General features: G+C 40.1%; 2 protein-coding genes across 4 annotated transcripts in view; one reads left to right on the top strand and one right to left on the bottom strand.

Moving 5' to 3' along the window:
* The first annotated feature begins 271 nt into the window (after positions 1-271).
* On the top strand, positions 272-4,593 carry LOC308398060 (transmembrane protein 138-like). The gene is made up of 6 exons (XM_080884452.1): positions 272-374; positions 504-640; positions 1,900-2,476; positions 2,679-2,850; positions 3,176-3,251; positions 4,052-4,593. Exons 4-6 carry the CDS (start codon positions 2,725-2,727, stop codon positions 4,162-4,164), a joined length of 315 nt encoding a protein of 104 aa, XP_080740578.1. The 5' UTR covers positions 272-374; positions 504-640; positions 1,900-2,476; positions 2,679-2,724; the 3' UTR covers positions 4,165-4,593.
* The window catches only part of cfap70 (cilia and flagella associated protein 70), a 28,040-nt gene continuing 9,133 nt past the window's right edge, over positions 3,388-22,294 (bottom strand). For 2 of the 3 annotated variants that reach the window (XM_080884451.1, XM_080884449.1), the window contains 19 exons: positions 20,275-20,369; positions 18,383-18,455; positions 18,097-18,234; positions 17,628-17,771; positions 15,915-16,006; positions 15,643-15,703; positions 15,289-15,471; positions 15,001-15,132; positions 14,794-14,922; positions 14,353-14,486; positions 13,242-13,357; positions 12,601-12,801; positions 12,218-12,345; positions 11,687-11,839; positions 8,415-8,576; positions 8,085-8,174; positions 7,699-7,800; positions 5,355-5,402; positions 3,388-4,963 (listed from right to left, as the gene is read on the bottom strand). In XM_080884451.1, the coding sequence (XP_080740577.1) occupies positions 4,853-4,963; positions 5,355-5,402; positions 7,699-7,800; positions 8,085-8,174; positions 8,415-8,576; positions 11,687-11,839; positions 12,218-12,345; positions 12,601-12,801; positions 13,242-13,357; positions 14,353-14,486; positions 14,794-14,922; positions 15,001-15,132; positions 15,289-15,471; positions 15,643-15,703; positions 15,915-16,006; positions 17,628-17,771; positions 18,097-18,234; positions 18,383-18,455; positions 20,275-20,369 (2,292 nt within the window). In that variant the 3' untranslated portion in view covers positions 3,388-4,852. The remainder of the gene's footprint in view (positions 4,964-5,354; positions 5,403-7,698; positions 7,801-8,084; positions 8,175-8,414; positions 8,577-11,686; positions 11,840-12,217; positions 12,346-12,600; positions 12,802-13,241; positions 13,358-14,352; positions 14,487-14,793; positions 14,923-15,000; positions 15,133-15,288; positions 15,472-15,642; positions 15,704-15,914; positions 16,007-17,627; positions 17,772-18,096; positions 18,235-18,382; positions 18,456-20,274; positions 20,370-22,294) is intronic. The other variant, XM_080884450.1, reaches the window with a different exon arrangement.

Here is a 22,294-nt window from a genome sequence, read left to right on the forward strand (position 1 = left end):
CAAACAATCAACAAATATGTTACAATTAAGTACATTAATTTATTATTTCATTATCAAATTGATATTGACTTCAATCTAGCTTGTTCTGCTGATTCTCTGTGGTCTGCCACTGTGTATGCAATAATACATACTTACCACTAGATGACAACAGTTTCCTAGTTGCTTGACTTTAATTATCTTTCCCAGAAGCATTACAGTAATCTTGAATGGAAATGTGATTGAAAGAGCTAGGGGAAAAAAGCTCCCACAGCATCCATTTGTAACCCGTCAACATTCACTTGCATGTGGTTGAAGAACCTGCAATCAAATTAAAAGGAAATGTGGCACAGTCACTGGGAACATTTTTCACTCTATTAATCATAGACTCATCACAGGTAATCACTAACATTGCATCCAACTGTGCTTGCACAGCTTTATTCATCATTACAATCTCAACAAGCTGTGTGTAAACAAACTCAACATGATTGGTGGCACATGACTAAACCTTTGCGCCTGTCTTTTAGAGAGCTGGAGGGATCAGACCTGTTACCAGGACAGACAAAAGCTGCCAATCTGCTGTACGCTGTGTTGATGGTGGCCACATGCGTCGTTTGGAGAGTTGCATACTTCTTCAGCCCCTGAAACCCACCTTCGTTTGCAGGTTTGTGATCCAGTTTCAGTAGCTTATGTTGTGAAACTTGAAGAATGTCATTGTTTCTGTTGTTTCTGTCTAAAGCAACAAGCTGTTGATGTTTCTAAGAAGATTAAGTGTTGCAGTACTAAGAACTACAAGCTGGTAGAACACTAACAACAACAAAGACTTTTTTTTTTAACTTACAGCACGTTTCTTTACACAGGGAAAACATTATGTCTTAGACTTATATACTTTTTTGATCATTTTGATCAATTAACAAAATAGCAGAAGTTGCTCACAGTCCATATATGTTGTTGTCCACTGCACTTAAAATTTTTTGCATTTAATACATGTTGTTATTTTCTAGTTCATACTGCTAAAGCAGTTTTTGCCAAGGGGTAGGTAGGGCTGCTAACCTAGAAACTTAGTGGGACAGCTTTCAAGAAGAAGTAGCCTCGTAGTTGATGGTTCAGGGTTTAGAAATAGTCCTAATCTTCCTCACACCTGCCAGGGCCGTGCCAAGCCATAAATACGGGGATCATAAGAGGATCAACCTGGTGTCGGTGTGAAGGATCCTGGCACAGGCAAAGATTTTAAAGTACCTACTTAAGAAATACACAGAGGGGTGACAACAGTAGTGAAAGGACCTGTTTCTCTATAAAAATCGAGTAAAGATGTTTTGTTTTTGTTTTCTTTTTTTCCTAATGTGATGGATAAAATGTGCTGGGAAGGAATAAATCAGAATCTGTTTTTCTGTCATCAGAAAATGAGGCTCTTTTGAGAGAGAAGCTGCTTAAAGACAAACAATTAGTCAGTTAGTTCTGATATGTTTTTTGTTTTGTTTTTTCTCATGCTTTGATTAGCGCTTTGGACACTGTCCACTCAATAAAAACTAATGACAACAAGCAGGTGGCAGAAGTCTAAACTGCATTTCAAATTTAGCTAGAAACCACTAGAAATGTAACACATTTCCCATTTATGTGAATTGACTTAGCAGTTATTCTATATTTTCCTGGCATCAGAACTCTGGGACTGCCTTAGAGCAGTGTGGGTTCCCAATAAAACTGTCACTTCTGAACAAGGTATCCCTCCCTTCAGGGTATAAAAGTGTAACTTACCTGGGGCAGGAGATGTTTTGTAGTACGAAGCAGCTGAATGAGTGTAAGGCAGTTAAATGGCAATTTGCACAATGTTTGGGTGCTTTTCTATAAAATGAGACTGGCCTTTTTTTGTGTGCGTGTACCCTGAAGCGTTGTCGCAGAATACTAATCTGTCTCCTTCCACAGGATCTCTGCTGCATTCACTGCGGTGCTGATTACTCATCGGTTTTGATATGGAGGCCCAACAGAGACCTTGCTGTTTCAGCCACAACAAATACGGTACCGTGCTACCACACCTGCTGGTGTTGGAGCTATAAAAATCAGCACTTCTGACATGTCGACTTCCTGGCAGCTCACCCCTAAAACGGACTCCGTTCCCTCTTTTGAAAGGACATACATTTTTACCCAGTGAACAGGACTGCTTTGAACAACATATGCTTCATTTGGCATCAGTCATGTTTTAATTACATTTGGGGAATTGAGAGTGGAGACATTTGAATGCCTTACTGAGACCCCAAAACTAACAAAAAAAAGAACTCGATTGATGTTTGTATGTGTGTGTGTGAGGGTGCAGCGCAGCCTTGGATCCGCAGTGGAACCACAGTCCGCCCGGGCGCCCAGCCTTCGGGCCGGAGACGCTCCATACCAGCAACTACTCTCTGGTGTTACTGATCCAGCTCAGCCTGCTCTCCTTTGACCTGTTTGTCAACTCCTTCAGTGAGCTGCTGAGGACTGAGCCAGCTGTGCAGCTGGTACTTTTCATGTACGTCAAACTTTTTCACTGTTTCAGCCTAACGCAGCCTCTAGCTCAAGGGGGGGAAATAATTCTCAATTTATCTGCACTGAATTTTTTGAAATGCTGAAGTAAAATGTATTTTAGACAAGACAATAATCCTGCCGACAAGCTCTTCCTGTTTTCATCATTGTTTTTTCTGCTGCTTATACTGTTTCCTTTTCTTCAACAGAATCCAGGACATTGCCATCCTGTTTAACCTGATCATCATTCTGTTGATGCTGTTCAACACCTATGTGTTCCAGGTTGGACTGGTTGCCATATTGCTGGAGCGGTTTAGAACCATGCTAATGCTATCTGCTCTTTACTTGACCTTCAGCATCATTCTCCATTCTTGGCTTATGGTACGTCGTTAAAAACAAAGGCGAAAATGCCGGATTGGAAAATTCACATTTTTATGCCACTTTTTTGGGGAGATACTGTACAACAAGCTTACAGACATTTAAAATGCTTTCATTTTGATTTTAATAACTGCCAAGAGAAAAACATCATGAGAAAGAAAAAAAGAAAGAAGATAAAACTTGGTTAAAATGTGTCATTATATGAGACTGAGAAAATAACATCATCATTTCTCATCATTCTGGTTGTAATTGTTAAATTATCTATAATGTACAAAGTCTCTGAATTTATCACAAAGTGGCCTTTTTGTCATCCTTCTATTCCTTTCAGAATCTGCGCTGGTTAAATACAAACAGATTTATTTGGACCGACGGTCTTCAGGTGCTTTTTGTGTTCCAAAGAGCTGGTAAGATAACAAGTTCATGCAACAAATGTACCTCTTTTCATTTAGAATGTTTTCATGTAAACACTGAAGAGTATACAGTACAAAAGGTTAGGATTTTTCCACTCTATAATCTGATTATACATATTAACTTGTAAAATAAATGTTTACATTTTGACTGAATAATTAAATTTAGATTTTGCAAATGAGACAGGAGAAAATACATGGAGACAATACAAGCAGGTGAAGCAGTTCAAAACAGCAGTACAGATTTAAGCTAAAAACAACAACAACAACAACCCATTAATGCCCTAGTAAACTGTATGATCATTTCACCCACCTTTTTATTTTTCCTTTACCTGTCGCCTGTTGTTACTGGTTACTCTTCCAGGCAGTGACATCACATTTCATCACCATGTGGGTGCCACTTTTATACATGTATAAGCTCATAAGTGGATAAAAGCTTGCATCGTCTAGCTGGCATTACTCTCTGTAGGTGATCTGCGTATGAGAAGAGTCATGTGCTATTTGTTGTCTTTGCTTTGTCTGCCACTTAAGACCTGTCCAGACAGCTACTCAGTGTGTAAGCACAGCCATTACCTCACTCAGTTTTAAACACTGGTGGGAATTTTCAAGTTTTCTCCCTGTTTATTTTGCAATCACATAAATCTCTTGAATAACCTTGATCACTGTGCAAACTCATTACAAAAGAGTCACTGATATGAAAATCTACATTCACATCAGTCATGTTTCTAATTTACAGACATTTGTAAATTAAATATCCGTATATTTTAAAGCCTCCTAACATAATTTCCTGTTTGCAGCTTCTGTGCTGTACTACTACTTCTACAAGAGAACCTCAGAGTATCTGGGTGACCCTCGCCTCTATGAGGATTCGCCGTGGCTGAGAGATATGTTTTCACGGGTCAGACAATGATCTCTCTGCAATAGATCACACCAACACTCAGATGCCTAGTTTAAAAACGGCATTAAAAGAATATCAAAATACAGTATGTTACAAAGAAAACCCATGCAAAACAAAGAACTGGTCACTGTAATCCATTTGGTTTTAAAGGAAATTTATTCAGGGCCCATTCTAACACATCCTTCGTGAACTATTTGACAAGCTCAAAAGAATATTTCACAACATTTCCTTTCAACGCAAAGAGGATTGTGCCAAAATTTTGAAAGGTGTCTTAGAACAAAAACACCACAAAGTGTCATGAGGGCTTGTTTTCCTGCATAAATGATAACAAAAGAATGACATCAAATGTGAAATAGTAAATGTTTTATATCCTGCTGGTACCAGTCACCATATAGCCTCCTTTCTTTTCTTTGTTTTTGTATTTAAACAAAAAAACAACAACACTATATTGCAATTGATTTATATAGATTTGAGATTATGGTGTTGCTTTAACTGTGTTTGTTATGTTGATATTGATCAGAGCTTAACTTTTATGGCTCAACCGGTTACTTATCCTCACTGTCTGTGAAATCTAAGTCATCATGTACATCTGAACTCTCTGTATTTAATTTTCATACACTACACATGCTGAAAACCCAATAAAATGTTGTTTCAAATACTGGTCATTGAGATATAATGTGTACATACTTGGACATATGATTTATTCTTTTGCTTCAGTGCTTCTTTCAAAGCATGACTCCAGATGATGGAAGCGAAGCTGATTCTTCAACTTTTCAAACTCTTTGTGGAGTGACTCCATCTGTAGGTTGAACTGTGGATACCGAGAAAACAGAAAATGTTTTTTCTTTTTTAAAGAAACCAGCATCTTAATGTAAAATTCACCTTGGATAAGAGGATGCAATATTTAGTAAAAACTGATTCACTGTGACAAAATAAAGGATTACAGGGCTCTAATGTAATTTACGAGAAAATCAAGGACAGCAGGAAATCTATATCCTTAGTAATCAAATGCTACAGAGAACTCACAGAGAAGCTGTTTTTGTTGTTTTATATTCAGTATTAATGTTGCATGTCTACTTTTTCTTTTAAAAAAATCACTACTTAATATAGAATTTAAAACATGGATAATTAATAGTAAATCACTAACCGCCCCACTGATATGTTAAATTACAGTGACTGACAAAAACAACAACCAAACTCACCCGTATTGCATATTTATAAAACTTCTCTGCTTCCTCCTTTTTGCCAGACTGAAAACAAAAGGTTCATCAGTGTTAATTGAGTTGCAGACCATGTGTTTAGTTATGTAAGTAAGTAAAGTTTGTTTGTATACTCCTTTTCAAGACAAATATTAAAAATACAGTCAAACGAACACACCTGAATCAAGAAAAACAACACAAAACAAAATTTTTACCAAATTGCTGGTCTGAATAGATGCATTTAGGCATTTTTTTTAAAGGAAGCCACAGAGTCATTGGTGTGCAGCAAAAGCGATAAGCTGTTCCACAGTTTTGGCACTAAAGTCTGGAAAGCAAAATCCTTCTTAGTTTTCATACGGGCATGTGGAATCACAAGGAGACCTTTATCTGCAGACAAGATTGAAAAGATTGATGATATAACTAGGGGCCTCATCTTGTAAGGTCACAGAAGTAAGAATCAAGATTTTGAACTATCTAACAATGAGTGAACTTATGAGTTTGAGTTAAAAGTGTTGAAGCAGCATTATGGACAGATTGGAAGCAATTAATAGATGCTTTAAACGGGCACAAAAACAAAGCATTGCAATAGTCTAGGCAGGTGGAGATAAAGGCATCAACGTGCATCTTCAGTAGTGGGCAGCTACCAATCCTGCACCCGGGAAGCAGTGTGTAGAGACAGTACCTTGCCCAAGGTACCTCAGGGTAGCCATTCGGTGGATTTGAACCCCTGACCGCCTCCAATCACGGGGCGAACACTCTACCTACTGAGCTATCGCTGCCCCATAACAAGGGACTTAAACCAGATCCTTGCAGAATGCCACATGGAAATGCAGCCGTTTCAAACCCAAAATTTCCCAATGAGGACAAAAGTGTTCTATAAGCAAGAAATGAAGTGACCCACTCTAAGAAAGAGCCAGAGATCCCTACCATGTAGTTTAACTGTTGGACTAAGATTTGATGGAGATTTGACATTTCAAAGGCTGAGATAAGGTCAGGCAAACCAAGGGCTGGCTGAGCAATCACCCTTATCCGCAGCCATCCAAAGATCGAAACTTTGAGAGCTGTGGAGTGCAACTTCCTAAAACCAGACTGAACGTTAGCAAGAATATTGTGCTTCTCCAACACCTTCGTGTCCCAACCACCTTTTATTTTTGTTTTTGTAATACTTTAGCAATTTAGGAAGTTTTGAAACAGGTCTATAGCTGGTGTTTAGTGTAAGGTCCAGATTTAGCTTTTTCAAACCTGGTTGGATAACCACCTGTTTAAAGAACTCTAGGACACAGCCTGACCACAGAGGGCCAAATGGAGTCTAAAACTTAAGACATTGGCTGAGTTTGCTGAGGGTTTAATTTGGAGTAGTGTTTGACATACATAGCTAAAGAAAGTGGGTGAAAAGATTCTACAATTTTGGGATGTGTGAGAGTTTATGATCGAAAGGGCGATCTGTGGGAGTTGTAGTCCTTATCTGAAAAACCTGGTGTACTTGGTGTTGGAGGAGAAACAATGTTATTCTCAGTGTCAAATAGAACCTTGGCATTCCCTTTTCCTATTGTAAATAGGACATTTTGTGGTTTTCCCACAGGTACTCAGTCTTAAGGCAAAGCCAACTAAAACTGCAAATAGATTTAGTGATCCAAGGAGATGATTTAGCGATGCTGTCTTTTCTAATTTGTGGAGGTGCCACTTTGTCCAGTATCTTTAAACACCGCGAATCGAAGGAAGCAGAACTCAGTTCCATGTCATGAGTCACAATCAGACTACTGATTTCTGCAGATTTTTGAATCACAGAGTCAGTAATATGTTGTGAGTACTTCACATGTGCAGAAGACAAGGTGTCAAGGTTAAAAGAGAGCTCAATTAAAATACAGTTAGTCACTAATATTAATTGATACTAATCAAAATGTCCTACTTCAAAGTCTGCATTCCTGAATTGATTTTAGCCATTTATCATATTGATCGACATGCAGCGTCTACTTGCACAAGCATTTTCCCAAATTAATTGGTGTCTCATTAAAGTGTGTTCAGTGACTAAAGCATTGGCTTTACCAAAGGGCAAAAGGATGGATGTTGGCGTTAGATTCTATGGAGGTTAGGGCTTTTTACTCTGAACCCATCCCTCATCCTGAAGAGTCATTTATTCCAAAGCTTAAACTGACTCAATTCTTACCATAACCCTAACCACTCAGCTCTTCTGACTCCTGTAGATTGTTTTTTAATTTCTAACAAAGACACGCTGTTCTGTAGTCTTCATAAAAGGGGATGTGTCAGGCCACTGTGCGCGAGATTATCTTGAAATACAGACGGAGGACATTAATAATGACATTAATAGTGTTTTATCATCACTCACCTTGAGGCAAATGAGAGACAGGTAAGCCCAGACCTCTGCATTCTGGTTGTCCAAATGGTTGGCCTCAGTCAAAGCTTCCTCAGCTGTACAAAACTCCTCCAACTAAACAGACACAGAAATGCCCACTGAAACAACAAAGGGTGACTTCCTTTCAAAACAAACAGAGTAGGGCTCCCAACTATTCTTTTAAGCTAGTATTTCAAAAGTATTTCTTTTAACAATAGAAACAGGAGTGTACTTAAAACCTTGAACCATACACTGAGTGGAATCACAGGTTTTACAATTTTATTTTATTTTCCATATAACAAAAATAATTCTGAAGGCACAACATAGAAGCTTTTTTTGAGTTTAATGTAATTTCAATGTTCTGAAGGTAAGAGTTTTACCCGGTAACATGCACCGCCCAGGCCTAGCCAGGTCAGGCAGGATGGAGACTGTTCACAGGCCTGCAGGTACACAACCTTGGCTTCCTGAAACTGAGAGTTAAAAAAAATAAGACAGAGTTACACTGTATAACTTTGTGGTTTCACATGAGATGTTTTAAGTCACATTTGAGTTTTGCTGTTATTTTCCAAGACATATGGCTGGTCCATTTTGTTTCTTTCTTGAAAAATGCATGAGGTAAACTCTCACACAGTGAATAGATGCTAGCAGACCCAGTACACATGAGTAACTGTCTGACTGATCAGACAGTGATGCCTGTCTCAATATCTGACCTTCTCCTGCATAAAGTAGCTGGATCCCAGGCGGAGCAAGACAATGTGAGAGTCTGATGGCTTCTGCTGGAATTTGAAGCTCCACTCGTAGCTCTCCTCAGCCTCATGGAACTCCCCTCGTAGATAGTGACAGTGACCATTCCAAGCCCATGCATCAGGATCCTGGTGAGAAAGTGGGCAAGACTCTTTGGGTCAATAGTCAGCAAAGTTGCTTGACGAATGCTTCTTCTAGACACATTTCTCAGTCTGGATGAAACTTATTATATAAACTGCCCAGGGTTCCAGGATTAGAAACATCAATGTTCATGTGAAAGACCACCTTATAAAGTGCTTCCAGCTGAAATGATGAGGGACAAAATTCATGCTGCTTGTTATGTGAAAAATCCGAAAGTTGCGGCTGAATTAGACAAACACAGTGAAAATCTTATGAAGTGTCAGTGTTCCCCTATGTGTTGACACAGACTGTGTGCACACAAAAGACAAAAGAAAATAGTGTTGTCAAAAATGACAATAGTGTTCCTATTTTTCTTATTTGTGTGTTGTAAACTTTATGAAAGAACTAAAAAAAACAGCACTTAATCTTTTGAGTTTGGTATATGGCGGGGCGCAGTGGACACCCAAGTTTGTAAATGCAGTAACTCAAGTACGAGGCAACATAGAATTTTCAAATCAATACCATGGTTGCATCTGCTGAAAATCTCTTTAAGGTTTAAATCTCAGGGATCTTGACTTCAAGGTCAGAGCTCAACTTTTCTAAAAAAACAAAACAAAACAAAAAACTAAGAGGATTTTCACATTTATAACACAGGTATGTCTACTAGGAGGCTAAAGGGTAGCACTATATTTAAAAAGAATTACAAACAAAAATTAGCTGATGCTTAAAGCTGCTTTATTTAATATACATCCATTTTTCCCCCCAATTTGTATCGAATTAGGTCTGATTGAAGGACTGATGTGATGGTAAGTTGTCTGCTGCTCCGCTTTGAATATTGGCAAGAACTTGACACAGGGATTACTTTAGGGATTTTAAGCAAAATTGTGGCCAAGTTCAAGACAATATCCATAGGTTGTTTTGATTTTTTTTTAGGCTTTTAAAAAAGAATTTCACAAGAATTGCTAGTTCCGCTGGAGTTTTGACCACCCCAACAATCAGATGATTCCCTATGAGCAAGCAATTAGCGACAGTGGGGAGGAAATCTCCCTTCAAAGAGGAAGAACCCTCCGACAGAACCAGGCTCAGGAAGGGACAGCCATCTGCTGTGACTGGTTGGGGTGGGGGGAGTGAAAATTAAAACAAAACAAAAAAAAAGCCAAAGTGATATAAAAGCAGCTTAATTAATTCTTGCAGTGTAATTTGCTGTTAATGGCCTTTTCCAATCCCTGCTTGTGTTTTTGTCACTTTTGTCCGGGGTCAACGAAGCAATGCTGGAGATTATTTCTGTGTGAGCTTTCTCTTTTCCAACTTGAAGGCTGCTGAGAGGCCGCAAGGTTTTGTCTCCCTGTGCTACTCCCGAGAGGCCAGGGTGGAAAAGTTATGCGCTGGTTTGTATCCAAGGCCAACATTTTTTTAATTAGGCTGACAAATAAATGTTGGTCATTTTGAGGTCCTGTGGTAGCTTCCATTAGTTGTTCAAGACAACTACGTCTCATATGAAATAGTAATTAGTGTACAAGCCAGAGTCTAGAACATGATCTGGTGGCTGACCCTGCGTGTCTATGATGAATTTCAAAACATCATATTCATTTTCCACAGGCTAGAGTGGCACCCCTGTAGCAAGCTCCACAGTTACCAGCCCCAGAGACCACATGTCTATTGCTTCATTATATGTATTACCAAGCATAACCTCAGGAGCACTATAACCAACTGTCCCCACACAGTCACCAGGAGTCACTGTAGATGCAGAATGTAGCAAACAAAACCTGTTGTGAGCCATCATCCTTACATGGCCTTTGGCATCCGCAATCACGCCTCGCCACCTTAAAGTCTGCGCTCTCTCAGCTGTTGTGCTGGTATGTGTCAGGCTATGTGCTGGAAATCTACAGCCGGCTGTGTGTGTACAGCAACCATGTGTGAAAAGTGGTCAATAAAAAGATGCTGAAAAACATGTTCATGCAAACATCATTGGGTCTGCCGTGATATCTTTACAATAGGACTTCTGCTCCTGAACCTCTGCACACAGCGTCTGCAAATCCAGGCTGTATGAAGTAACTTTGATCTTTATGCAGGACTGTAAGCTGTCGTCTGTGAGGTATGAGGGATATTTGTTTTTAACATAGTTCACGGTGGAGAATAGCTGCTCACATATGTATGTGGATCCGAAGATCAACAATCCACAAATTAGGCATACTGGTAGGCCACTCTCATCAAAAATAAATTCAAATTAATCTACGCAGGCATCATTAAATGTTCTATTTTCTTCAGATATTTTTCTTTTCTTACATTTCTCCATACTTGACCTACCTGGGGTTGAACGTCTCAATAAATGCACGGCGTTTCAGCAGGTATACCAGTATCCGCTAGTGTGGCGCTTATTTTGAGCGACGAAGAATAATGAAATATAACTTTATTTTTATATTTCAAGATCACAATAATCTTCCAATTTAGAACTACAAGTTAAAAAATAACTAACACAAATAAAATACACTTCAGTTAAATGAATATAATTTATTTTCCAAAACCATGCGGAGCCGCAGTATAAGAACAAAAGAGCCGCATGTTGCTCCAGAGCCGCAGGTTTCCGACCCCTGAACTAGAGCAATGATGCTGGAGAAGACTAGATGTTAGCTTCGGTGTATATCTGTGCTGTTAGACCAGCAGAAGGAGAATGATCTCAAGAATAAAACTAGGTCTGATTTCAATTCACTTAGATTTTGGGAATTATTTTTATAACACTCAGCTCCTTACAAATTATGTATATTATGTGTAGTAATTGATCCTACACTGGAATGTGTTGTCATGCATATCTATAGAAGGTGAGCATCAAAAAGTAACAGTGGCTGTAACTGATTACTTTGTCATATACAATAAATATGCACCTTGAAAATATAAAAATAACAAATATATTTATTTATTATTCATTTGTTTGGTGTTTAGTGAAGATAAAAAAAAGAATAGCATGATAAATTAGACAATAAATTGCAGGTTTCACACTTTACAAACAGAGCACCAAATGCTTTCTGGAAAAGTAATGCCCTACATGCAGTTGAACACTCATGTAATATTCCTCACCCAGTCGATACTCGTGTTGTAGCCAGAGGTAGTGTGGAAGTACCTGATCTATGCTGGACAGTGCCTCTTTGAGGTTGGCAGCAGCACTGCAGTAGTCTGCTTTAAGCAGCTGCAACTGGGCCAGATGAATGAAGTAGGAAGCACTGCGACCGCCATCTGAACATAGGAGCTCCTCAGATAGAGCGACTTCTGCCATCTGACAACAGAAAACAGTCATCTCTGAACAATTTCGGCTATTGCTTTTTTCATTTGTTTTATTTTTGTTCAAACATTACTGCTCAGAGCTTTTAAAATTAGACATTTATTGTTCCCAATATTACATAAGACTTTTTTTAAAAAATTGCAAAAATATAAATAAAGAGAAAAATCTAATCTTTTTTCAAAATGATAAACTGCAACTGATGCTATCATACTTTCATAAAACACATATCACTAACACATGTTTCTAAAACCAAGTGTCTTTTGAAATTGCAGATTGCCATATGTAATATGCCCCTTTTTGTGCGGTAACAGAATAAACCGATGGTCACGTTCACACAGTGCTGTACAAACCAACACGCTGGGTATGTTTTACCTGCAGTGCATTGTTCTGCAGCAGGAATTGGATGATCTGTGTGTAAATAGTAGCAGGAGCTGATTTCAAGCTGACACTCGGTGCTGGAGGCTCTTCTTTCTGCATCTCTGAATCCTGGTCAACAAGTTCTGGGTAAAGGAGAAAAATAAAGCTACACAGTCAGATAAAATCAGTTACTCCAAGGGTTTATTTTCTTCTGCCCTATGCCCTTTGGGCTGAAGTGCATGAGAGCTCTAGCAGACAGAGTAGTAACAAAAGTAGTTCCTTGACAGGGAGATGGGGCTCAGGGGAACAGAATGGGTTGAACTCATGCATAGACTGGCATTATTGCACTTGACACTGTCTTGTATATGTCTGTATTTCTGTTTTTTTGTTTTCCTCACCTTGCATAACTCTGGGAGAGTTTGTTGTTTCATCTGCCTCCTGCTTGTTCTCTTCCTCTTGGTGTTTCTCCTCCTTGTCTTTCTCCCCCTTCTCCTCGCTCTGCTCTTGCTTTTTTGCCTCTTCTGCATTCAACAGCTTTGTGGCCTCCATAAAAGCCCTCGCAGCCTGGATGGAGTCGTTCTGACCCACATGGAACAAACCTGGAGCAAACACCCAACAAGGTTACTCCACGTTCCCCAGCATGCATCCCTCTTCCACTATTGTTGTGGGTGTTTAGGTTACAGATTGTTTTATATTCATGTTTTTTTGTTTGTTCATCATTTTGTCTGTTCAGTCTGTGTCAACTCTTAAAGAGACCAGTCCAGGGTCTACCCTGTCTCTCACCCTATGACAAACTGGGCTCCACCCAACCCTAAATTGAAGATGATGGTTGGATATTTTAAAGACAGATTTACAAACCAACCTAAATCTATGAAAGTCACACACAACAGTCAAACTGTCTTGAGTAACCTGCGGGGCCTCCATTACACTGGGGGTAGACAACAAACAGTAATAGCTGCTGACAAATGAAGTTTGGTAGTATCATTTTGCTGTTCACTGATACAATAGCAGCAGGAAGCAAAACAGATCCTCATCTCACCCAGCAGTGTCCAGGCCACCACGCTGAGAGGGTCTAGGCTGGTGGCTCGCTCAAGGAAAGTCTGGGCCTCACTGTAATGCTCAAACATCACTGCCAATACCCCACACATCATCAGGCTGGAGCAAGAAGAGGATAAAGAAACATCGGTCTTGAACTCGTGAAACTGTTTGACGACCTGTTTTTTATGCTGCGGCTCGCCTCCTGACTGGCATTAGAAAGCATGCCTCTATCACGCCTGTTCTTATTGATTTGCATTGGTTACCCATAAAGTATCGCATTGAATTTAAAACATTGTTGCTCACCTTTAAAATGATAAATAATTTAGCCCCTCGTTATCTTGTCGATCTTCTTAGTCTATATGTCCCTGGGTGAGCCCTCGGGTCTTCAGCCCAATTACTCTTGGCTCAGCCTAGATCTAGACTTAAATCTAGGGGTGACCGTGCTTTTGCCCTGGTTGCACCTAATCTGTGGAACAACCTTCCTATCACTATCCGTGCGTCAGACTCCATTTTATCTTTTAAATCCCATTTAAAAACTCACTTATTCAACATAGCTTTTCCATCTAGTTAGTGTCCCTATTTTATATTTGGTTCAATTTTTTATTTATGTACTTTATCTTTTAGCTATATCTCTTCTTAGTAACTTTGTTACATAGTTCTTATATTCCCTACTTTGTTAATAGTCTATTATTTAATCATGTCTTAATTTTCCTGTTTTTATTGTAAAGCACTTTGGTGTACCGCTGGTCTTTTAAACGTGCTATACAAATAAAGTTGTATTGTAAGTAACCACTGAACCATGTTCCAATAAAAGTAAAAACACGAGCAGGTAGGTTCATTGCTTGTGACGTCAGAAAATACAGTGGAGATGAAGAATACTGTGACAGGAAGTAACTCTAAATATCTCTCTTCCTCTGTCAAATAATAATATACAAATAATATACCATCATGATTTAGAATTGAGCTGATTGCTAGACTATACTTATACACTCTATAATATTTAGATATATATATAATATGCAGGCTAAAATAATTATTCAATAATTAATCTCTTATTAAATTAATGATTTGCTTAAAGTGAAGATCAATATTGTAAGGAGTGCATTTCTAACCTGGGTTGGTGCACTTGGTCGATAGACACAGCATCATGATAACACTCTTTTGCCTTCAGGTAGTCTCCGGTCAGCATGTACAGGCCCCCCCACTCAAACATATAGGTGGGCTCATTTGGGTGCCTGACCACTAGCTGCAGGTTAATAAAAAAATATCAGAAACCACTTCATCTATTTTAACAACCATTATCATTATTCAGTGCTGCAATGTGACTTGTGTCCACTTGACGAAACAAAAGAAAAACATTCAAACATAACATTATTATAAATATTCTTGAGAATAACAGACAAATATAACCCAGTCTTTATATGACATTCTGACAAGTAATTAAATCTGTCCGGCAAATAGTTGTCTGTCAACCTTATTCTGTTTTTTTTTTACATAAATCTTCCTGATTATTTATTTTTTTCGCAATGAGCTTTAGAGCATTGTTATTATACCTCTTTCCAGTAATATGCAGCCTGCTCGTAATTCCCAGTAAGCTGTGCCTCTCTGGCAAAATGTGAGAGCTGAGAACAGTGTAACTGGATGTTATCTGGGTAGCCCTCAACAGCATCTGGAGAATAAATCTGTTAAGGAAGTAAGGATAAAACAAAAAAGTCAAAAGATGTCCTCACAGACTGTATATGAAAGTGTGTGTTTGGTACCTTGCTCATAGCAACGTGCATCTCATCAACCAGGTAGACATAGAGTTTGCTGGCAAATTCCTTCAGCTGTTGATCATCCGTGAATGGCTCTGTCCGCCTCATCTTGTCACGTACGATCCTCACCACCGCATGCTACAAACCAGAAATATACACAAGCCGTTGTGGAGAAATAATGACACTAATGTAGAAGAAAAATATGACCAGAACCATTAGATCGATCCCTAAAAATAGTTTCAGTGTCCTTGTAAATTTCATTAATCCATCATAGATGTGGGCATTTGGTCTGACCTTCATTTGTTCCTTGAAGACAAAGTATCTCCCAGAGTCATTGAGCGCTCCTATCAACTGAATCTTCATTTTCTCCAAGCTGTCGTCTTGGGGAATTTCACAACTTGTTCCAAATAGTTCCTCACACTGTTCTGAAACATGGGACACCGTGTTTGCTACCTGCCTGTGGAAGTCCAGCACAGCCTGCAGGAGCACACACCGGTGGAGAGAATACATCAAGCATGCAAATCTCCTCGATTGGGCAATTCATTGTGTGTGTGTGTGTGTGTGTGTGTGTGTGTGTGTGTGTGTGTGTGTGTGTGTGTGTGTGTGTGTGTGTGTGTGTGTGTGTGTGTGTGTGTGTGTGTGCTTTACTCTTTCTGCTCTACTAGGACCAGCTGGACGTTTAGGTTTGGGAGGGATCAATGCCGTCACCCTGCAAGAAACACAAAAACATCTCAATACACTCACTCATTTGTGTTTCACAGTCAGTCAGAAACAGAGGGGGCAACTACTAAATTTAACACTTACGTGTGTGTGTGAAAGTGTTGATAAATGTATAACTCTATCTCGGTGCTACAATCTAATAATGGAGCCAAAAGAAGCAGGTCAGACTCAGTCACCACATGGTTTAATTAGCACATTACCTTTGGGCTAGCTCTTCTGGTGATGGTTTTGGTACCAGCGGTTTCTCCAAGGCTATCTCAATGATAATATAAGTTCTGGCCTCCACATACATCTGCCATTAACACAAGTGAAGAGTTAAAGTTTTCCAAATTTCTGCTTAAACAGAAAACACATCAGCTAAATACGACTTTATAATATATTGCAGTAATAAGGATGTGCAGTAAGTTTGAGCATCTACTGCTGCTGATCTCTGCTCAGCTGTACTAAATTGCAACTGGTACTGGAGTCTCCAGTAAATTCTCCTAATCAATGTTCGCTCTACTTATTCATGTTTCTGAGCGAACGCACAAACTCCCTGAGCGATCCCTTGGACCACTGTGAGCAACATCAGACGTGTGCACTGCGGTCACACCAGCATCGAATCCATCCAAGTTACATGGTTTATTAAAATAATCAAATTACAGCATTTACATTTATGTTAGACTACTTTTAATTAACTGCTTTAGCCCACTTACAATGAAAATTTAAACAAATCTTGTTCATGACCTGTGTAGTATCTTAACACTATTGGAAGTAAAAATAACTTAAACCCCAATTTTGAAGACAACTTTTTTTTGTTTTGTTTTTTTGTTTTGTTTTTTTGTTTATAAAGCTCTGACTTGTATTATGAGTATGAGTCTGTGGTCTGGGGGAGAGTCCTGTAACTCTCTGTCTGCAAAATACAGTATATACCAGTGTTGGGCAATGAATTATATAGTTACTTCTTCAAAAAAGTAACTGAGTTATGCAAACAACAAAGTTTTTTGCAGCTGTTTACCTAAAAATGCAGCCAAGGCATTTTTTTAAATAAACATTTCAAATTATTTACAGAACAATCAGCTGTTCTGCATCAAATTTGATGCCACACAAATTATTTGTGCCACCCCAAAAATAATTTCAGTCCACTACGAGATAAAGGAGAACAACAACCTGATACCTGCAGGCCTGACAACAGGAGATGCATCACTGCTGTAACACCTGTAACATTCAGCAGTTGTTCTGACACACACAACAAAACTATTGACTGCAATACACACTAACTATACAAGATTTGCGCTAAATGTCGCCACGCCGCTTTGCTAGCTAAAACACCGGTGTCGGCACATAAGGACGCTGTCATAGCCTGTCAACGACATTGATTAGCTGCATACTGTATATACGAATGTGAATCGCATTATTGGCTGGATCCCATATGGGAGCAGCCAGTCATTTACTGACTAACACTGCAAAACAGAATTGTTAAAGTATTGATTTTAATTTCAATTCAGGTTAGATTTTTTTGTGTGTGTGCGCAACGCAGATTTTCTGTGCGCAGAGACCGTGCCAGCAGTGCGCAATTGCGCACACGCGCAGCTTAGAGGGAACACTGATAATTTTATTGATTTCTTCGCTAATGCTGTGCAGAGTTATGTTGATGTTTACATGGAGCTTAGGGTTCCCTCGGCATTGACTTGTGGCTCAGGTTCATATAAATCACTGCAGGCCAGCTGCAGTTAATGGCACAGCTCCTTCACTGTGATTTGCATGTTGCTGATATAATTTTAAAAAACTTTATGTTATGGTCTAAATTCTTATAACTGAAGTCAGGTTTAATTGTTTGAGGGGGAAAAGGAACTGTTGGACTTTGCTTATGCTGGAAAACTTATAAAAACTCTAAAGAATTATTCACTTGTGACCATCAAAACTTTTCTGACCTTTTTGCCTTGCTCATTGGAATCTGTGGGTCCCTTGTTGCTTCCATTCATGTTCTTTCCTGCTTTGTTAGAGCTGACAATATCTTTGGCCTGGCTGGCAGCTTCCTTAGCTTTTTCCTTTAAAACACTGATGCTTCGCTTGGCCTTTGAGTGCAAGAGAGGTTAAACAATTCACATAGCAATTTAACAGCCCTATTTAAATAAAGGCAATATCAACTGCAACCCCAGAGTTGGAACACTGTGTAAATTGTATTTATAAAGAGAGTAAAATTATTTCCAAAATTCATAAACCCATATTTTACGCATAAATATACATTCTCAGTTTTAATATTTGATTTGTTTTCTGATTTTTACTGTGAATAAAATATTGGTTTGTGAGATTAACTAAGTACTCCATTCTGTTTTTAATTATATATTTCAAGGAAACCAAATTTAAAGCAATTGAGTGTTGTGTGTGTGTTACTGGAACCTTATTCAGCAAATCTTCCTCAGAGAAAGGCTGAACGCTGTATGCTCCTCGGATTCGCTGGACTCCAGGATACAGCAGCTGCCCAAAGTCTATAAATGCCAAACCATGGTAGGGGATTTCTGAGTCCTCAGCACCTAACTACACACAAACACACACAGGTCTGGTCTGGTCTCCATCTCAGTTAGACTTAAAATCACATGTTGTTTTTTCTAAGCTTATTGCATATGATATCCTAAATACTGGAAATCCAAACACCAAAGAAGAGAGAATAAAAAGGAATACTAACCTTTGATAATGGAGCCAATGACCTCATGATCTCCACTGGCCACAATCTGCTCTTAGTTATCCTTTGCTTCAGCCTGAAATTATAATCAGTACTGATACACACATTTTTATATTCTCTCTTTGTGTTTTCCATCATCCTAGAGCAATTCACCAAAGGCATGGAGGGTGCAGCCCAGGGGACATCCCATTCCCACCTCCCAACCCAGAAGCACCCATTCAACCTATATCGGCTTACACTGACATGACTGCCTTGATCTTTTTTTGTTATATTAAAAGCTTGCTATATTTTTGGTAACCCTAATCTTGTGTGATGTAATAACAAAACACTGTGAGATGCGAATCCCACTTTAATCATGTTTAACCTACCCTTTCATGTGTATTACAGTTGTTTTATATTATTATTTTTTTCCTTTCTTTATTCCTTTGTTTTATTTTTGTTTCCTAATGTGTTGCAAAGACAATGTCATTAGTTGGCCGACAACATGAGAGATGGGGCACAGTGGATGGAGGTCCAGGACCACCCCGAGGTACCACCACAGCCCAAACCCACCTAGTGAGCAACTCCAGATCCCACCAGTCCCAAGGTCACATATTAAATTGTTCTGGCAAAATAAACAACAACAACAATTGGGGCGATCGTGGCTCAAGAGTTGGGAGTTTGCCTTGTAATCGGAAGGTTGCCGGTTCGAGCCCCGACTTGAACAGTCTCGGTCGTTGTGTCCTTGGGCAAGACACTTCACCCGTTGCCTACTGGTGGTGGTCAGAGGGCCCGGTGGCACCAGTGTCCGACAGCCTCACCTCTGTCAGTGTACCCCAGGGTGGCTGTGGCTACAATGTAGCTTGCCATCACCAGTGTGTGTGAATGAGTACTCCCATATATCATTGTGAATATTGATGTGACAATAAAAGTGATTTGATTTGATTTGATTTGAATGGGTGGATGACTGGATTTGTAAAGCGCTTTGGGGTCCTTAGGGACTAGTAAAGCGCTATACAAATACAGGCCATTTACCATTAAACAACAACAATGATAATAATAATCAACATGATTAATTCAGAAAATGGGTTTAAAATGTTGATAAATACAGCTCTATTGTCTTTTTGCAAGAATGTCATGGTTTCTAAATGTGTGTCTTCAATGAGAAGGTTTGTCTGGATGTTAATATGTAACTATTTCTTTGATTTCCAGTTAAGAACTATTGTTGTCTTGGCGATACTTAGAGAAACAAGGAGTGGATTCATGTATTTGTTTGAGAGAGTTTCAACTTCAGTGCTACTGCCAAGCAAACAAAGGGTTGGTAAAACAGACTAGATTTCTTTCACCGAGGAAAAAAGGTGTCATTTTGGAGAATGTTGATTAAACTGTGATAAAAAAAAATTAAATTTTTACTATGGATATTTCACATTTTCGTTGTCTAGCTGTAACATCTACTCTTACCAGTAGCGTTTTATAGTGATACAGTTAATATTGAGCATAATAACTGAGTTCAGCTTATTGGTGCAGCCCTTCACAACAGTCCCAATTTCTCATGTGGGCCTTTGTGAAAACCACTGCACTAGTTGTTTTTTCTTTCATACATTTGACCTTTACTCTAAGCATTAAGCCTATTTACTTACTGTATACTTGCACAGATCACATGCTCACTGTGTGCCTAAAATCAGTGATAAGATCAAATTCCTTTTTCATTACTTTCTGATTTCCTTGCATGCCTGAAATGTTCTGAATAAGGAAATCCTGCTCTTAGACTCTGCTATAACATGTGTTCTGTAACAAAGAAACTGGTGACTGACTTTCCCTTTCTAGATTAAATTCGTAAAATTGTAGCCAGCAGGTAGCATGGTGGTCCGGTACACAGAGAAATAAAGGAGTGATTTGCATGCTCAGCCTCCAACCTTGTAGTTCCCCCTGCGTCCAGAAAGCAGTACATCTCTGTGTCCCAGCTCACTCTGTTCTTCGTGGTCTCTGCCTCATCACGAAATGCCCGGTCCTGTGGGAACATTTACACCACAAGCCTGTAAATAAGCTTTCACATGCTGTTATCTTCAATGGAATTGTGGTTTTTGGATTATCTGTGGTTTTCTGAGATTTCTGAGTTTTTGTCTTCCTTTGAGTTTATCGACATTGATTCTTGGGTTTTATTATTTTCCTCAGTTCTTGATTTGTTGAGTGGACAAATATATAAAGAGGGAGCTGTCAAGCAGGAGGAAAAGAGTAAGACCTCAGAGGAGGTTCATGGATATAGTGAATAAGGATATGAATAAGGAAGCAGAGTCTGGGGATGAGGGGAATGACCCGCGAGGTCACTGAGGCAGTTAAACAACTCCTTGGTGGCAGAGCCCCTGGTGTTGATGAGGTCCGCCCCGAGTTCCTGAAGGCTCTGGACGTTGTAGGGCTGTCCTGGTTGACACGCCTCTGCAATGTTGCGTGGAGATCAGGGGCAGTACCTGTGGACTGGCAGACCGGGGTGGTGGTCCCCATGTTTAAGAAGGGGGTCCGGAGGGTGTGTTCCAACTACAGGGGGATCACACTCCTCAGCCTCCCTTTTTTTTTTTTTTTTTTTGCCTGTCCCGTTTGGCTCTTTTGCCATCAGAATTGTTGTCTAAAGGCAAACAAAGATGCCCAACGGATTTACTTTACCAAATTGACCATCCCAGCCTTGCCGTAATGGTCCATTTGATTCACCTTTTATTGTTTATTTTATTTTCACTTACTGAATACGGGACAGACTTGACTGGGGGAAAGAAGGGGAGAAAGAAAGAGGGAAAGAGAAACAGCTGAGAAGAGGGATGGGGGAGAAGGGCAAAAAACATAAACCAACAGAACGGGCAGAGAAAAAAAAATGCATATATCAATCACCTGGATCACCTGCTGAGAAAGAAAAAAGAAAACAAGCAGAAGAGAACAAGAGTAATAGAATAAACAACATCACAATGATATATGGGAATATGACAGTAAATACTAAATATTAAACATTATTGTGCAGCACATAAGATCAACAGAACACAGTGTGCTTTGAGGTAGGAGCCAAAAAGGGTGTAGTTTGTGGGTGTGATCACCCGTGTGTACACCTGTGAGCATGGACGCGCTTGTTTTTTTTGTTTTTTTTAAAGGTTCCTTCATGTAATAATCTGCTAGAGGGTGTGGGGGGGCCACAGCCCCGTCCTCCAGGGCATGAAGCAGGTATGGAGGAGATCAAAACTCCAGACATCCAGAGGCCCCCAGAACACAAGAGACCAAGGAAGACCAACAGAGGGGCAGCCGCGCCACTGTCCCAGTAAGAGCTGAGGAGAGTCCCAGATGAGGGCTCACTCAGCAGCCGCAGAGCAGAAGCCAGGGGGAGTTGCAGTGACGCGCCCGTGAGCTCCGCCGGCAGCCAGCCGTGCCTGAGTGACCGAGCCCCAGGCCGAGAGGCCGGGGGCACCCCACCTCCGAAGTGGCCCGAGCGAGCCCCAGGCTCCAGGCCCCGATAAGCGGCCGCCAAGGAGTGAGCCGGTGTGTACCTGGACGCCCATCCCCGGACACAAAGAACCACCAACGCACCGATGTCTGAGGGAGTCCGCCACTGGCAGGGGAAGTGGTGGTAGGGGGAGATAGGCCTCCAAACTTTGGAGGGCCTGAGATGTCCCCAGAGAGGTGGCGCCTGACACCCAACCTGACATATAGACACAGAAATACAGGCACACACAGATACAAACATCCATTCCCACCCTCATGCTCTCATATGCACTTACTCCACACTCAACCAACGTGGAGACAGACATAAATAGACACTGTACACACGATCACACTCCCCAAGCGTACTCTACAAACCGGGTCTAGGTACCCTTGCCCCTGGAGGGGGGAACTGCACCTAGACCCAGGTGGTGTTACCCTTTTCCCTGCGGTGGGGGGAGGCAGACCGCCCCGACTCCG

This window comes from Rhamphochromis sp. 'chilingali' (genome assembly GCF_963969265.1).
Source record: "Rhamphochromis sp. 'chilingali' genome assembly, chromosome: 6".
In the NCBI taxonomy this organism is placed as follows: domain Eukaryota; kingdom Metazoa; phylum Chordata; class Actinopteri; order Cichliformes; family Cichlidae; genus Rhamphochromis; species Rhamphochromis sp. 'chilingali'.

Bases quoted from the DNA above. Each gene is read 5' to 3' on its own strand.
- LOC308398060 (XM_080884452.1), top strand. From the start codon at position 2,725: ATGCTGTTCAACACCTATGTGTTCCAGGTTGGACTGGTTGCCATATTG. The intron at 2,851-3,175 runs GTACGTCGTTAA...TATTCCTTTCAG, and splicing joins TTCTCCATTCTTGGCTTATG to AATCTGCGCTGGTTAAATAC. The intron at 3,252-4,051 runs GTAAGATAACAA...TCCTGTTTGCAG, and splicing joins TTTTGTGTTCCAAAGAGCTG to CTTCTGTGCTGTACTACTAC.